A 17178-nucleotide genomic window follows, 5' to 3' on the forward strand; every position below is an offset into this window, starting at 1 on the left:
CTCAAAGTATAAAATATTCTTCATTTAAAAATGTCTATTATTTATGTATGTATTTATTTCGAGACAGGGTTTTTGCTCTGTTGCCCAGGCTAGAGTGCAGTGGTGAGCTCTCAGCTCACTGCAACCTCTGCCCCCACACCCAGTCCCCTGCTACCCTGTTAACTCCCCACCCACCACCAGCTCAAGCCATTCTCTCACCTCAGCCTCCTGAGTAGATGGGATTAAAAACACACACCACCATGCCCAGCTAATTTTTATTTATTTATTTATTTATTTTTTTGAGTTGGAGTCTAGCTCTGTCGCCCAGGCTGGAGTTCAGTGGCACGATCTCAGTTCACTGCAACCTCTGCCTCCCGGGTTCAAGCAATTCTCCTGCCTCAGCTCCCGAGTAGCTGGGATTACAGGTGCCTGCCACTGCGCCCAGCTAATTTTTGTATTTTTAGTAGAGACAGGGTTTCACCATATTGGCCAGGCTGGTCTCGAACTCCTGACCTCAGGTGATCTGCCCATCTCGGCCTCCCAAAGTGCTGGGATTACAAGTGTGAGCTACCGTGCCTGGCCTGATTTTTATTTTTAGTAGAGATGGAGTCTTGCCGTGTTACCCAGGCTGGTCTCGAACTCCTAAGCTCACGCCATCTGCCTTCCTCGGCTCCGCAGAGTGCTGTGATTACAGGCATTACCACCATGCTCTGCCAAAAATGTTTATGATTTTTAAAAAGACTTTCAGATGTTCTGATTTTCTACATTTTGCTCAATATCTTTCTATTTTTTTCAGAACCACATGTGTAAAGAGTGTTATTTCTTCATGTAAAACATTTCTGTAAAGTTTCCTATCAACTGTCAGTTCCAATATGTTTATAACTGTTTAAAAGTTTGGTATCAGAACTTGAGTCTCTGACTTCCAATAAATATATAGCAATTTATTTTCAAAAACAAAAGTACTCTAAAAGAAAATGTTTTTATAGTCAAGGAAGAATACTGAATCATACGTGAAGTAGTTTAAGACTTGTTATTATAACCCCATTCTTTTTGTGTTTTGTTTTAAATTTGTGTCAAATCCTATATGATGATTTACTTTCTTGACTTTATCTTTCCTTTTGCTAAAGGTTGTTAAATACCAACATTAGTTACTTTCTTATATAGTTTAACAGATATTTTTAAGGCCATTAACTTTATTTAGAAGCATAAGAATTAGTTTTGGACGCTTTATAGATTGATTTTTATCCAGTAAAATATGTATTAGAGGTCTCTTATGGTAACATAAGCATTAGGTTATAAGCTGTTCTCGTTAGTTTATTAAAATAATTATACTCTCCCATTAGGAAATAAAAAATATTCTACTTGAATTTCACACGCTTTTGTCTTTTTTATATCAGAGTCCATATTTCAGTCATTTCGTGGGCCATATACTAAGCAAGCATCTTACTTGAAATAAGAAATCTTTCAGTAGGACAAGCAAAGGACTCTTTTGAATTTATTTGTTAATAGTCTTTCCATTTTATGAATCTTAGTCCAAGTTTTGCTTTTGGCTATAATGTTCTTTGTATTGCTTTTTAAAAATGTTCTATTTAATATATATATATGCAGTCTTGCCCTGTCACCCAGGCTGGAGTGCAATGGTGTGATGGTAGCTCAACTATAGCCTTGAACTCCTAGGCTCAAGTGATCCTCCTGCCCCAGCCTCCTGGGTAGCTTAAGACTATAGGTCTGTGCCACCATGCCAGGCTAATTTTTAAATTTTTTTGTAGAGATAAGTTCTTGCTATGTTGCCCAGACTGGGTCTATTGCTTTTAAAGGGAACTTTCATACCAAAATTTTTCAGTAGTTAAATTACCACGAATGCAAATCTCTGTTTTCAAAAAGGAATTTTAATAGTTGTATTTGTCTACCATTTTTCTGTGTACTATTAACCTAACATCACATTTTTTCTAGTCAGTAGCAAATAATGCTTATGTGTGTCTTCTTTTTTCTCATTCCTTCTGTATTTTTTGACTTTGAAATTATTTTTCATGTAAACTTTTTTGGTGACCTCTGAGCTCCCAGAACACCTTGTTTATATTCTCTAATGAAATTTTACAGTCTCCTACCATGTTTTGTCATGGTTTGTGTTTTTATTTTAAATCTTTCTATCGGGCTTTGAATTCTAATGTCTTGGACAAGAGCTATGTTGTACACATCTTAATATGTATTTGTGAACTCTATGAATTATTCAGTATATTACCAAATGTATCTTGACACTTTATTCCACTCTTTTTTTTCCTGTCTATAATCATTGTCCCTAATTTCCCATTTATAGTCTATATGACTATAATTCTTAATCCTGGCGCATAATAAAATCTCCAGAAGAGCTTTTAAAAAAGTGTGCCACACCTCACCCAAGCCAGTTAAGTCAGACTTTCTAGAGGTTAAGGCTTGAGCATCTGTATTTTTTTGAAAGCTCTCTGGGAGATTCTAATGTGCACCATAATTGAGAAGCCTGGTTTATAACTACTGTTCATGATTTGTAATTAAAGTGGTAGCATCTTCCTACGTAAATTTGTTCTAAAACAAAATTTTCAACTAACACATCTCCCTGTCTCTATTCAAAGAGGTTTCTACTAATGGATTTGGGAGTGTGATGTATCTGTATAAGTTCCAAGTTTGATTTCCCCTCTTCAGAACTTGAAGGGTAATTTTGACTCATTGCATAACTCATAATTATTATAATTCTTTTGTACATTTGTAGAATTTTTAAATTTAAAAAATTTTGAATGATTTTACTGCCTGAATTGTTGCAAAATTGGGCAATTTCAATTATTAGGACATAATTTTTTTTTTTTTTTCGAGATGGAGTCTTGCTCTGTTGCCCAGGCTGGAGTGCAGTGGTGCAGTCTCGGCTCACTGCAAGCTCCGCCTCCCGGATTCACGCCTCCTGCCTCAGCCTCCTGACTAGCTGGGACTACAGGCACCCGCCACCACACCTGGCTAATTTTTTGTATTTTTAGTAGAGCGGAGTTTCACCGTGTTAGCCAGGATGGTCTTGATCTCCTGACCTCGTGATCCGCCCACCTTGACTTCCCAAATTGCTGGGATTACAGGTGTGAGCCGCCGTGCCTGGCTGGCATATAAATATTTTTAACCATTACATATGAAATGAAATTTTGCTATCTATTACCAATAAAAATGATAATCATTGAAACAATATATATCATTTATATACTAATTTAACTAAAAGTATTGCTGAGGCTAATGGCATTCAAATGCTTAGGCAGATGTAGTACAGAAGTCTCATTATGAGCCCAAGAATGCATTTGAATGTTGATATCTTGCAGGTTTTGATACAGAAAATCTTTAGTTACCTTGAAACTTAGTGCTGTAGTGTTGTTATTTGCTCTTATTGTAAAGCTTTGTGTAGAAACTCTTAGTTTTCATCATTGTTGTTAACACTCTATTCCTACTACTTCATACCATGATTACTACCACCGCCATTCTACAACAGAGGACATATATTGAATACTTGATAATTCTGTACCAGATACTGTGCTAAGTATATTGACATCGCCCACTCCCCAAAAAACTATGAGATAGGGAGTGTTACCCACACTTTACAGATAGGAAAACTGAGGTCATATAGCAAGTTAAGTAATGGTACAGTAGAGATTCAACTTGGGTCTCACTGGGCTTGAGAGCTATGCTTTTTAATATATTTGTTTGCAGATCTTATAGGGCCTCAAATAGATCACTCTGAACATCAATACTAATTTAATTGTACAAACTGTGGGCAATTGAGCTATAGGTTTGCTCAGCAGCCAGGAACTACCATATTAATGGATTTTGGCATAAAAATTAGTGCAGCTAGCTTGTTTTCTACTTGTAAGCCTTTTTTCGTTTTGTCTCGAAAGAAAAGATGCAAAACACTCAGTTTATTATAGATTCCAGTTTATTATGATTTCATTGATCAGTGGCCACCTTGAGATTCCATTGAAGGGATCTTTGTTATTGGATGTATCAAAAGGTATTTAACATGTTATTTGACCTTAAATCTCCTATAATTTAGATTTTAAAATATTGTAGTAAGAAAACATCCACATTGTATGTTTTGTGATGAAGAAATCAGACTTCTTGCTATTTGATGAAACTAGAATTACTACAGAGTTTATTGATATACAAGGTTTTCTGATAAGAACAGCACAGAGGTCACTGTATTGAACATACAGCTTAGTAGAAGGTCTGAATTAATGTGCAAATTGAGGCGTATCTAAGTAGAAAGTATTGGGATTGTTTCAGTTTACTTAGCTGGATATATTTTTCAGAAAGTGATATTTTAGTTGTCATTTCAGTAGATTCACCACTCTAAATTACTGTATGTGATTATTAGGATACATACGTTTAAAACAAGGTGTTAGCAGAGTTATCTTAAATATTTTTGTTAAAGTTAATAATAATGCACACATCATTATTATTGCATCTGTTGTCAAAGTAGCCAAGAATATAAAAGAATAGATTGAGGATGAATAGGTGAAACTTGTAAAATATTGTAGTTCTGAAAGTTGCATTTAAGGATTTGTGTAGACAAATTCTTGCATATATAAAATACCTGTGATTATAAAATAAGTACTATTTGGTGTTAGTATTGAGGTTCTTTATTAAATGAATTATATAGTCTGTATTATATAATTAAACTTTAAAATTACTTTAAGGATGCATAAAAATGAAGCTACTCAAGTTATTTAAAATAATATCTAAGATCAAATAGAACATTGCATTTAAGTTGTGCCGAAACGACGGAAAGTTTTATTATTTTGATGCCCAAATATCAGTAGGTACAGTCATATGGACCTCCCACCATAATTCTTTATGTTGATTTGTTGGAAGACTATTTATACTTGAGGTAACACATACCTGAGTGCTAACCTCTAGTCTGCATTGAAAAAGAATCAATGATATTTATAAAAATAATTGAGAGCCAAGCAATATTAGGTCTAAATTTATATCCTACACTGTCACTTTTTTTTTTAAACTTAAACATACACAACAATAAAGGAAATTATATGAAAAGAATTATAGGAAGCTAGATAAATTGTTTATCTAAGTTGTCAGTGCAAAGCCAAGTTTGTTTTATCTGTATCCTATATTATTTTGTAACAAACCCCAAACATTTTGTTTCATTCATAAATATTTCATTAGGTATCTTTGAAAGATAAGGATTTTTTAAAAATATAACTCTAATGTCATTTATATTTTCAAATATAGCTAGTCAATGTTCAGATTTTCCTGTTTGTCTCAAAATTCTTTCTTACGGTGTGTTTATTGTAATCAGCGTCCAAATAATATCTATATATTGCAATTGGTTGATATGTCTCAAGTGTTTTTTGATCCATAGTTATCCATTCTAATTTTCTTTCAAAATACTAATCGAAGAAACTGGGTTTGTCTTATAGTGCTTCTCATAGTTTGGATTTTGTAAACTGTGTTTCCATGTTTAGCATGTTATTTTTTCACCTATATTCTCTGTAATTGATAGTTAGTTTTAAAAGCTTGATTAGCTTTAAATTTTACTTTTTGACAAGAGCACTTAATAGACAGTGGTGTGTATTTCAGTCAAGAAGCATGAAAAGTCTCTCTTTTGATGATTAGCAGCCATTTAATAGTTGTTGTCTAGGTTTATCATTAATTGTGGGCTACAAATTATGATACTCTAATTCTATCCCACTTTCTTTACTTATTCACTGGAATATTTCTATGAATTGATGTTTCTCTATAACAATTATTTGGTCACCCTTTGAAGGACAATTCTTAAAAGATTAGACAGGATAAATGCTAGATTGTTTTCCTTTACTGAGTTGTTTTCAAATAACGAATTGGAAATCTAGCATCCTCCAAAGATAACTGATGAATTTTTAAAGATATTATAAATACATGGATTTATATGCAAAGTGTTTTAAGTTCTTTGCTTTTTAATTTTTATCAATGTTCAAATTGAATTATCATTTGTAGGAACCTCCTCAAGTTCATTCTTGAGTCTTTTTGACATGATTTCCAAGTAGTTATTGACAGTTTTCTTACTTTGTGTTATGACAGGATGTTTATAGTATGCATTTCCTACCCCAGACCTGTAATCTGCCATTTGTCTAGGGAGCCCTACTTTCTTTTAGTAGGAAATAGTATTTAGAAATCCATGTGGGTAGTAGGCATGTTCTTGCTACTGGATTGGCCATTATTTCTAGGCTTTTGTAGTGGACAGAACTGGGAAATAATTTTCTTTTTTAAGCGACTTTGATATATCTTAAGGAAAAGAAGAGGAAAAAGTCCTATATTGTTTGTATTAATAATATTGTTCTGAGACAATCTGTGTATGTTATGGGATAAAACAAATGAGGAATTATGTTAGTGTCATTAGTAATCACAATTTTCAGCCTGATTAAAAGGAGATACATGTGTAAGATTGAAGAAGTAAAAACCATATAGTCTTGAATTTAAATGGAAGTATCAGTATGACCTCATTTTTTCTCCCCCACAACCCCTACCATAAGTCTCATTTAAAAGTTTTAGTTTATATCTATCTGTCCATCCATCTATCTGTCTGTCTCTTATATTAGATAAGCGTTAGCGCACTGTACATACTGTTCTCCACCTTGCTGTTTTTACCTTACAATATACTCTGGATATTGTACCTGCTCTACAGCATGCATTCTCAATGGAAGATACTACCTCGAGGGCAAACGTTGGGTCTTGAAAGGTGAAAAAAAATCTTGAATATAACAATGGTTTGTGACCCTTCAAAGGGCCATAGTACATAAACAGATATATAATATATTTGTGGCATTAAAGTTTCCTAGGGGTGGCTGGGTACCGTGGCTCATGCCTATAATTCCAGCACTTTGGGAGGCCAAGGTGGGTGGACCACTTGAGGTCAGGAGCTCGAAACCAGCCTGGCCAATATGGTGAAACCCTGTCTTTTACTAAAAACACAAAAATTAGCTGGGTGTGGTGGTGCATACCTGTATTCCTAGCTACTTGGGAGGCTGAGGCACGAGAATTGCTTGAACCTGGGAGATGGAGGTTGCAGTGAGCTGAGATTGTGCCACTACACTCCAGCCTAGGCAACAGAGGGAGACTCTGTCTAAAAAAAAAAAAAAAAAAAAAAAAAAAAATTAAAAATTTCATGGGGTTCTGTGTGTGTGAGATTAGAAAAGGCTTCTGGAGGGGAAATAATGAAAAAAAAACTGCTCTATAGCTATATGTATAGATATTTATCAGTTCTTTTAAAAGTGAGTAATATCTATTTAAAATAAATGCATTGTGATTTATTCAGCCATTCCCCATTGGTCAGCATTTGGGTTGTTTCTATTCTGTTACAGTTATCAATAGTAGGGCAGTTAATGTATGTTCTTTGGTATTTTTGCTCATGCATCTTTGAGACAGATTCTAAGAAGTGAGATTCCTAGGTCAAAATTCCTCTGTGATTTTGCTAGATACTGCCAAATTCCTCTTGTGACAATGTTTTAGTTTGTACTAGTGGAAATATTCTAAATTAGTCTACTGTAAGATATTGATGCCATTTATGAGAACCTTTTTAGTCTATTAACTATAAGAAATATAATTTTCATGTTGTAAGATGCAAACTTATATGTTATTTCACTTATCAGATTTGTTTCATAATTATCACTACTCCTACTTACCATATGTTGTTTATAAAAGAAGAATAATGCATCTACCCAAAAGGTCAAATGGTTTTAACTAATTTTTTAAAAATTGTGTTATATCTCATCTTTCTTAGTAAATATAGTTGCCAATATTAAGGATTTGTTTTTCAAGTAGATGTAGTGTAGATATATTTTAAATGTTTTTAAATTTTAATGTAATATAAAATTTAAATGTTTTAAAACTGCCCCTCAAAATAGAGCTTAAAACATTTTTTTCCCCGAGATATAAACATATTTTCCATTGGACTCTTTCGCTTAAGTTTTGAAATTCTTTGGACCAACTAGGTTATCTAGGCTTCTTTAGCTCATTGCTTTTACACAGCTATTTGAAAGTATGGCAGAAATCCCTTCGTATATGAAAGTACTTCATCCTTACATTTTTCAGTCTTGTGTTTCAATGACTTTCAGTTTAATGACCTAAGGGATGTTGCACAGTAACTCAAACTGATTATAAGAAAGATTGAATTGAGTCCGTCTGTACATACAGTCCTTCAGATATTTATTTGCACCCAGAACAGGGCCTAGCGCAGGGTAGGCACAAATGTTTGTTGAATAAATGAACGACTAGGGAGCTACCACCATTGATATTCAGTAAATGGTTAATAAGGAAAGGTCTTAGAATGTCAATATTTTGTCTGTGGAAAACAATCATAAATATACCCAGTAACCAGGTTTTCTAGAACACATTTATTTGGAGGCTAAAGGTACACCTTTGACCTTGAACAACATGGGTTTGGACTTGTGGGTCCATTTATACACAGATTTTTTTTCAGTAAATATATTGGAAAAGTTTTTGGAGATTTGTGAAAGTTTTAAAAAACTTACCACATAGCCTAGAAATATATATGCCATGAATGCATAAAATATGTGTAGGTACTAGTCTATTTTATCATTTACTACCATAAAATATAACAGCACTATTTAAAAAGTTAAAATTTATCAAAACTTGCACAGAGACTGTGTATGGCCCCACTCATGCAGTATTAAATCATAACTGCAAAAAACTAACTGTGGTACATATTGTACCACTGTAATAATTTCATAACTACCTCCTGTTGCTACTGTGGTGAGCTGAAGTGATGCTAGTCATCTATGTTTGAGCAGTTCCTCTCTCCAGTAAATTGAGTATCACAGTAAAAGGTGATCTCTTACAGTTTTTGCATGGTTTTTATTGTTTTTAATACATACTATACACCTTAAATAACACCATGGGACCCATACTAAGTTCACTGGTGATGCTGGAAGTACTCCCAAGAAGCAGAGAGAAGTCATGACATTTACAGTAAAAAGTTTAATTCCTTGATGTGTATAGTAGATTGAGGTCTGCAGTTGTGGTTGTGGAAAAAAAAAAAAAAAAAGAAATTTGTGAAGTCCTCACTCCAGCTACAACAGCATTTACAAAAACCTTTTCTTTTTGCAAGTACCTTTTTATCCATTATTGAAAATGCAGATTTTATGTAGGTGCAGGCTTACTATGAGAAAGGCGTACCTATAGACTCTAATATTATTTGAGAAAAAGCTAAGATATCAAGTGATAATTTAAAGCAAAAGGAAAGTGAAGGATCTAAACCTGGAGAACTTAATGCCAGCAAAGGATGGTTTGATAATTTTAGAGGTTTGGCTTAAAAAAATGTCATGATAATAGGAGAAGCAGCTTCTGCTGACAAAGAGGCAGCAAATGAGTTCCTGGATGCCATTTAGAAAATAATAGAGGAGAAAGAATATCTACCTGAAAGGTTTTAATGCAGACAAAAGTGCCCTACTCTGGGGGGGGAAAAAAAAAAGCCACAAAGAACATTTATTAGCAAGGAAGAGAAGTGAGCACCAGGATTTAAGACAGGAGGGGATAGGCTATCTCTTACTGTTTTGTGCAAATGAAGTCAGGTTTCTGATCAGGACTGCCCTTATCTATAAAGCTGCTAACCCACAAGCTTCAAAGGGAAAAGATAAATAACAGCTGCCAGTCTTCTGCTTATACAACAAAAGACCTGGATGAGAACGCTTTTTCTGGATTGGTGCCATTGATGCTTTGTCTCTGAAGTCAGGAAGTACCTTGCCAATAAGAGACTGCCTTTTAAAGTTCTTTTGGTGTTGAACAATGCCCCGTCCACCCAGAAACCCATGAATTCAGCACCAGAGGCATTAAAATGATCTCCTTGCCCCAAACACAACATCTGTAATCTAGCTTCTAGATCAGAGAGTCATAAGTACCTTTACAGCTCATTACACACACTACTCTATGGAAAGGATTATCAGTGCTATGGAAGAGAACCCCGATAGAACATCACGAAAGTCTGGAAGGATTACACCATTGAAGATGCCGTCATTGTTATAGAAAAAGTTGTGAAGACCATAAAGCCCGAAACAATAAATTCCTGTTAGAGAAAACTGTGTGCAGATGCTATGAGACAAGGAAATCATGAAAGAGATTGTGGATGTGACAAGGGTGAGGAATGAAGGGTTTCAAGATAAGAATCTTGGAGAAATTCAACAGCTAATAGATACCACACCAGAGGAATTAACAGAAGATGACTTGACGGAGATGAGTGTTCTCAAACCAATGCCAGACAATGAGGAAAAAGAGATAGAAGCAGCAGTGCCAGAAAACAAGATGACATTAGACAATCTGGCAGCAGAGTTCCCATTATTCAAGACTGCCTTTGACTTCTTTTATGACACGGACTCTTATATGGGCACTGAAACTAAAGCAAATGGTGGAAAAAGGATTGGTACCATATAGAAACAAACATTTTTAGAGAAATGCAAAAGTAAAGTCAGAAATTACAATGCATTTCGGTAAAGTTATACTGAGTGTGCCTGCCTCTTCTGCCTCCACTTCCACCTCCTCTGCCACCCTTAAGATAGTAAGACCAACCCCTCCTCTCCCTCCTCCTCCTCAGCCTACTCAATGTGAAGATGACCTTTATGATGATCTGATTCCAGTTAATCAATAGTAAATGTATTTTCTTTTCCTTAGGATTTTCTTAGTACCATATTTTCTCTAGCTTTATTGTAAGAATATAGTATATGGTACACATAATATAGAAAAGAATGTGTTCGTTGACTTTATGTTATTGGTAAGGCTTCTGGTCAACATAAGCTATTAGTTAAATTTTTGGGGAGTCAAAAGTTATACACAGATTTTTGATTGCACTGGTGTTTGGTGCCTCTAACCCCCATGTTGTTCAAGGGTCAACTGTAAAGAGAAAAATGGAATTAGAAGATGAAATGTTTGCAGTTATTTTGGTAAGTTAAAGGACTTCGTTTTTTGAAAACATTGCGTTTTTGCACAGGTACTGTCAACTGGAAAAGTTTTACCTACTAGTTCCCTTGATTGTGGAGCGAATTTGTAGTTTTTAGTGAATATAAATATAACATTTTTCTCTTTTTAGGCATTTGGGATCACAGCTTTGTGAATTAGAAAAACTGATAGATAAAATGATGATTGCAGAATTTTCTACTTACTCTCACAGTGACTTAAATAGACCCCTGGAAGATGACTGTCAAGTTTTAGAAGAGGTATGTGTTTTAACTGTGGAATGAAGATGATGCCATTGCTTAACAGTCTTGGCTTAGAACACATTTTTCTCAGATTATAGGAAGCAAAATTATCTTAAATTTCAAGGGCTATCAAACCTATGAAGTCCTTCACTACCTATGTGACTTTAGCAAGCACCATAATTGTTCACTATCCTGTGGAATTAGAGAATAAAATAATTGTATAGCTTAATTAGAAATTAGAGTTAAAATGAGCTTACAGACCAAGTTAAAAATACAGATATAGGATGAATTAATTTATATTCTGTGTTTATGTGTGCGAGTGCTGGAGCTTGTGTTTTATAAAAAGTGATCACATTTGGGCTCGTTGGCTCCATGCCTGTAATCCCAGCAGTTTGAGAGGCTGAGTTGGGAAGATTGCTTGAGCCCAGGAATTTGAGACCAGCCTTGGCAACATAGGGAGACTCCATTTCTACAAAAAATAAAAAAATTAGCTGGGTGTAGTGGTGCATGCACACCTGTAGTCCCAGCTACTTGGGTGGCTAAGGCAAGAGGATCACTTGAGTCCAGGAGTTTGAGGCTGTAGTGAGCCATGATCATGACATAGCAAGACCCTGTCTCAAAAAAAAAAAAAAAAACCCGAAAAAGTGATCATTATCATATGGTAATTACCCGTCATTCAAATTTACTGAGTACCTATTATGAACATGTTTTACAAATACATAATATCCAAGCTTCACTTAGCTGGTAACTTCTCTGTTAATCACTGACAACAACTAGTAAAAAATCCCAGAAACCCCGATAACCGCCTAAGTAAAGAAACTTTTGTAGATGTTAGCGGCTGACTTCCCACTGTGAGAGTCTAGGTCATTATTTCAGTCTTCCAGACTATGCATTATAAAGCACAGGGGTGAGGCGCAGTGGGTCAGGCCTATAATCCAAGCACTTTAGGAGGCTGAAGCTAGAGGATCGTTTGAGCCCAGGAATTTGAGACCAGCCTGGGCAACACAGTGAGTCTACAAAACAAATTTGAAAATTAGCCAGGTGTGGTGGTGCATGCCTCTAGTCCCAGCTACTCGGGAGGCTGAGGTGGGAGGATCACTTGAGCCTGGGAGATCAAGTCTGCAGTGAGCTGTAATCACCTCACTACACTCCAGCCTTGGCAACAGAGTGGAACCCTGTCTCAAAACAAACAAGCAAAAACCAAAAAAACCCCACAGGGCCCATGGAGTATTTATTGGTCATCAGGGTGTGAGAAGGATATTTTTTACTTGTTGAAACTAGAACAAAAAATACCCTTGTATTGTTTTGCCCGAAAACCAGCTTCATTGGTTCACTGTGGTGGGGTAGGGTTTATCTGTTTTAGAAAACTGACTCCAAAAATCTCATGATAAGATTGCTGTGGGAGGGGTTTTTCAGGCTGCTAGAAAATACTTTGTGCGGGATAGAGATCTGAGGATCAAACAGAACTCTTGATGCTGAATATTTCTACCTCTAAGTAAAATTACTTCATATTTAAAATGTCAAGTTACATACTTTTATTTTATTTTAACAGGAAAGACTAGTATCTCTTGTATTTGGACTTTTAAAACAAAGAAAGCTTAATTTTTTAGAAATCTATGGTGAAAAAATGATTATTACAGCAAAGAATATCATTAAACAGGTAATTATGCATTTTTATTTGATATATTTTGGTCTGGAGCCTTTGTGAAGTTTATTTTTATGTTATCCTAGTAATAATATATATAGTATAATAGTAATATAGCTCATTTATCTAAAAACTGAAAATTTAGAAAAATGAAAGTAAAACATAGCCCTACCAACCAAAAGATTATTGCTATAGGAATATTTCCATGTGTAGACTTTTTTTCTTATGTAGACTGATTTTCTTATGTTGTCATTATGTGTATATGATTTTATACGTATATTTCAGTTACAATCATAAGCAGTTTCTCATATTATTATAAAAGCTTTCAGAAACCTCATTTTTTATGATTGTGTAAAGTCCCATTAACATTATGTTAAATCTACTTAACTTTTCCTCTGTGTTGAACATTTAGGTTGTTTTTAATTTAATACAATAAATAGCACTGTGACAGACATCTGTGGTATAAAGTTATTTTGTTTGTTTTTCGTACTTAAGAATGTTTGTTCTTAGACTGATTCCTGGAAGTAGAAGTATTGGTTAGAGAGTGAAAAGTATTTTTAAGTTATTTGATGTATAGAATTTAATTCCTATTTAAAAAGATTTGCCAATTTATACTCCCACCAGCAGTAGACAAATGTTCATTTCCTTTTTATCCTAATCTCTAAGGAATTATAAACTAGAATCCATGTGTTTTTCAGTATTCCCTGATCTTTGTTTTGACTTTTTTTAGTCAGATAAATCTTATCCAATGAACTTCAGTTTCTTAATATATGAAAAAGATAATATAATTTTAAAGGTATTTATTAGGCTTAATTGATTATTATCATTAGGTTGAATGTACATATATCAGTTTTTAAAGTTTAAGTAAGTTTAAAAGTTAAATAAGCAAAAAAATTATAATCATCCCCTCTTTCAAGCACTGATTAAAACACTGTATTTTTAAATTGGTACAACCACTTTGAAAAATTGTTGGCAATATATAGTAATGCCAAATTTGCATACATGTTGTGACCCAGCATTTCTATTCCTAGGTATGCACCCAACAGAAATATGTATATAAGTTCACCAAAACACAGCAGGAGAATGTTCCTGGCAGTACTATTTGTAATTTAAAAAATTGGAAACAGCCCAAATTCCATCACCAGTAGAAAGGATAAATAGAATTTTGATGTATTTGTACAGTGGAATACTATACATTAATGAGAATGAGTAGATTACACAGAATAACAAATGAATATTATAGACATAATGTGGAGTCAAAGAAACCAGACACAGAAAAGTATACATTGTATGATTCCACTTACGCAAAACTCAAATGCAGGCAAAATTATTCTATGGTTTAAAAATCAAGACAATAGTATATTTTGGGAGGAAGTAGTAACTGGTGAGGGAATAGGGGAGGAGCTCTGGGTATTAGCAAGGTTGTTTCATGAGCTGAGTTCTGATTACACAGATGTACTCCATTTGTACAAAAATATTGAGCTGTAAACATAATTTGTACAATTTTCTGTATATATATTTTGAGCAATTTCTAAAAACTGATATGTTTCAATTCCCAGACTTCAAATCTAACTATTTATTTTTTAATTTTAAACTGTTTCATGTATCACAAGGAAATGTAACTTCTAATACTAATTTCTTTTGGGATTTTAATATGGGGCTTACACCTTGTTCCTAAGTATTATAGTTCTGCTTTTCTGGTGTAGGATTTTGAACAGCTTTGAATATTAGATGATTTTAATTATTACAGTTCAAACATACTCTGAAATAATTATTTAATTGGCTAATTGTAATCAGCTTTTCAAACACTGTGAGAGATACATAAGAGATAAAAATCTGGTAAAATAATTATTGTAGTCAGTAAGAGCCTTTAAAATTTTTTTTTATCTGAAGTTCAGGGGTTCATGTGCAGGTTTATTACGTAAGTAAACATGTGACATGGGTTTTTTTTGGTATAGATTATATCATCACCCAGGTATTAAGCCTAGTACCCATTAGTTATTTTTCTGGTCCTTTCTCTCCTCCCACCCTCCACCCTCCACCCTCCACTCTCCAATAGTCTCCACTGTGTGTTGTTCCCCTCTATGTGTCTGTGTGTTCTCATCATTTAGCTCCCCCTTACAAGTGAGAACATGCAGTATTTGGTTTTCAGTTTCTGTGTTAGTTTGCTATGGATAATGAGCTCCAGCTCCATCCATGTTCCTGCAAAGGACATGACCTCATTGTTTTTTTATGGCTGCATAGTATTCCATGGTGTACATGTACCACATTTTCTTTATCCAGTCTATCATTGATGGGCATTTAGGTTGATTCCATGTATTTGCTATTGTGAATAGTGCTACAGTGAACATACGTGTGCATGTGTCTTTAATAACAGAACAATTTTTATTCCTCTGGGTATGTAACCAAGTAATGGGATTGCTGGATTGAATGGTATTTCTCTCTTTAGGTCTTTGAGGAATGGCTACACTGTCTTCCACAATGGTTGAACTAATTTACACTCCCATCAGCAGTGTATAAGTGTTCCCTTTTCTCTACAACCTTGCCAGCACCTGTTATTTTTGACTTTTTAGTAATAGCCATTCTTACTTGTGTGAGATGGTATCTCATTGTGGTTTTGATTTGCATTTCTCTAATGATCAGTTATGTTGGCCACATGTATGTCCTCTTTTAAAAAGTGTCTGTTCATATAGTAAGGGCCTTTTTAATGTACAAATGGAACGTGGAATACTTAGGATTTGAAAGACAATTAATCAAATTGTTTTTTCTTAAATTTTGCAGTGTGTAATTAATAAAGTTTCACAAACAGAAGAAATAGACACAGATGTTGTTGTGAAGTAAGTATAAATATATAGGTTGGTGGTTATCAGTCAGAGAAAAGATGATAGATGTAAATTAGAATAATTTGAAGTAGATTTCGTTAAGGAATTATTTACTAAGGTGTGAGCAGGGTGTAGGAAAATCACAAGTGACAGTGCGGAACAAAGACAGTGCTTAACAGAATTGAGGAGAAAGGTAGTTGAAAAAAAGCTGTGACCTTGAGTAGAGGGAAGCAGTCACCCTGAGGCAACCCTTGAGAGAGACAGGAGAAGTAGGTACCTTTACTAGAGAGCTAGAGGAGTAGGTACCTTTACTCCTTCCAGTCTTTGTAAGGGCTCCTCATTGGCCAGGCCCACATGTTAGCTTCCCAGAGCAGAGAGCAGGATGGACAGGGTCAGAACATAGATATGGAGAGGTGAAATTGAAGATAATTCGTTACAGGGGCATAGCAAGCATTATGTTTAAATTTTGAGCTATATAATTAAAATTCAACTTTTAATTGGCTTTGAGAAGTTTGAGTTTGTGATTTTGAATTGCCCATGTTTGTATTTTTTTTTTTTGTTTTCACTCTAGAAATTCCTATTCTTTGCCAGGCGCATTGACTCACACCTGTAATCCCAGCACTTTGGGAGGCCGAGGTGGGAGAATCGCTTGAGCCCAAGAGTTCGAGACCACCCTGGGCAATAAAGTGAGACCCTATCTCTACCAAAAATAAACATTAAAAAAATAAGTTGGGCATGGTGGCACATGCCTATAGTCCTAGCTACTCAGGAGGCTAAGGTAGGAGGATGGTTTGAGCCTGGGAGGTCCAGGCTTCAGTGAGCTGTGATTGTGCCACTGCATTCCAGCCTGCGCAATGAAGTAAGAGCCTGTCTCAAAAAAAAAAAAAAGAAAGAAAGAAAAGAAAAATTCCTATTCTATTATTTTAAGAAGAATAGTGATAATATTTTATGACTGAATTTCTTGTTCATATGGATATTTAAATGTTTTTAGCTGGCTTAGATATGAATAGCAATATGTACAACTGTGAAACTTTCTTGGGCCAAACTCACAGAATGGAGTATTAATTTCCACACTATTACCTAGGGAAAACTCAATTTCAGAATTAGTTGAAGCAAACTATAATAATCAGAGAATTGTTAGTGGTTGGAAAACATAAGTCATTGGGACACTATTAGAAGCTCCATGGACATGGAGAGTCAGTTTTTCTTCTTCCCTAGGGAATTTTCTCCATCTAAGTAGAGAACTTCCTGTATATCAAGTGTTGTAGTATCTTTTTAGAATAAACTCTTAACTGAAGCTGTGTTCATTAAAAATTTAGAGTAATAAGTCATTTTGGTACTATAAAATATCTTTAGGGAATGAATTATATTTTGTATTACTTTTTTTCACCTTGAAGTTAATGATTTGTGTCGACTATCAAAATAATATTGGCTGCTGCTTACATGGTACTTTTAAAAATGTGTCATGCATTGTTCTAAGTATTTTTTATTAACTCATATAATATTTACAACAACCATATAAGGT

At 34.6% G+C, this 17178-nt stretch overlaps 1 protein-coding gene across 4 annotated transcripts in view; it reads left to right on the forward strand.

The window, feature by feature from the left end:
- VPS54 (VPS54 subunit of GARP complex) overlaps positions 1 to 17178 on the forward strand; it is a 118231-nt gene that overhangs the window by 48950 nt on the left and 52103 nt on the right. For 3 of the 4 annotated variants that reach the window (XM_024242742.2, XM_054547446.2, XM_054547448.2), the window contains 3 exons: positions 11078 to 11204; positions 12739 to 12846; positions 15613 to 15668. In XM_024242742.2, coding sequence (XP_024098510.1) covers positions 11078 to 11204; positions 12739 to 12846; positions 15613 to 15668 — 291 coding nt within the window. The remainder of the gene's footprint in view (positions 1 to 11077; positions 11205 to 12738; positions 12847 to 15612; positions 15669 to 17178) is intronic. The other variant, XM_054547447.2, reaches the window with a different exon arrangement.

The sequence above is a fragment of the Pongo abelii genome, chromosome 12, assembly GCF_028885655.2.
Source record: "Pongo abelii isolate AG06213 chromosome 12, NHGRI_mPonAbe1-v2.0_pri, whole genome shotgun sequence".
NCBI lineage: Eukaryota > Metazoa > Chordata > Mammalia > Primates > Hominidae > Pongo > Pongo abelii.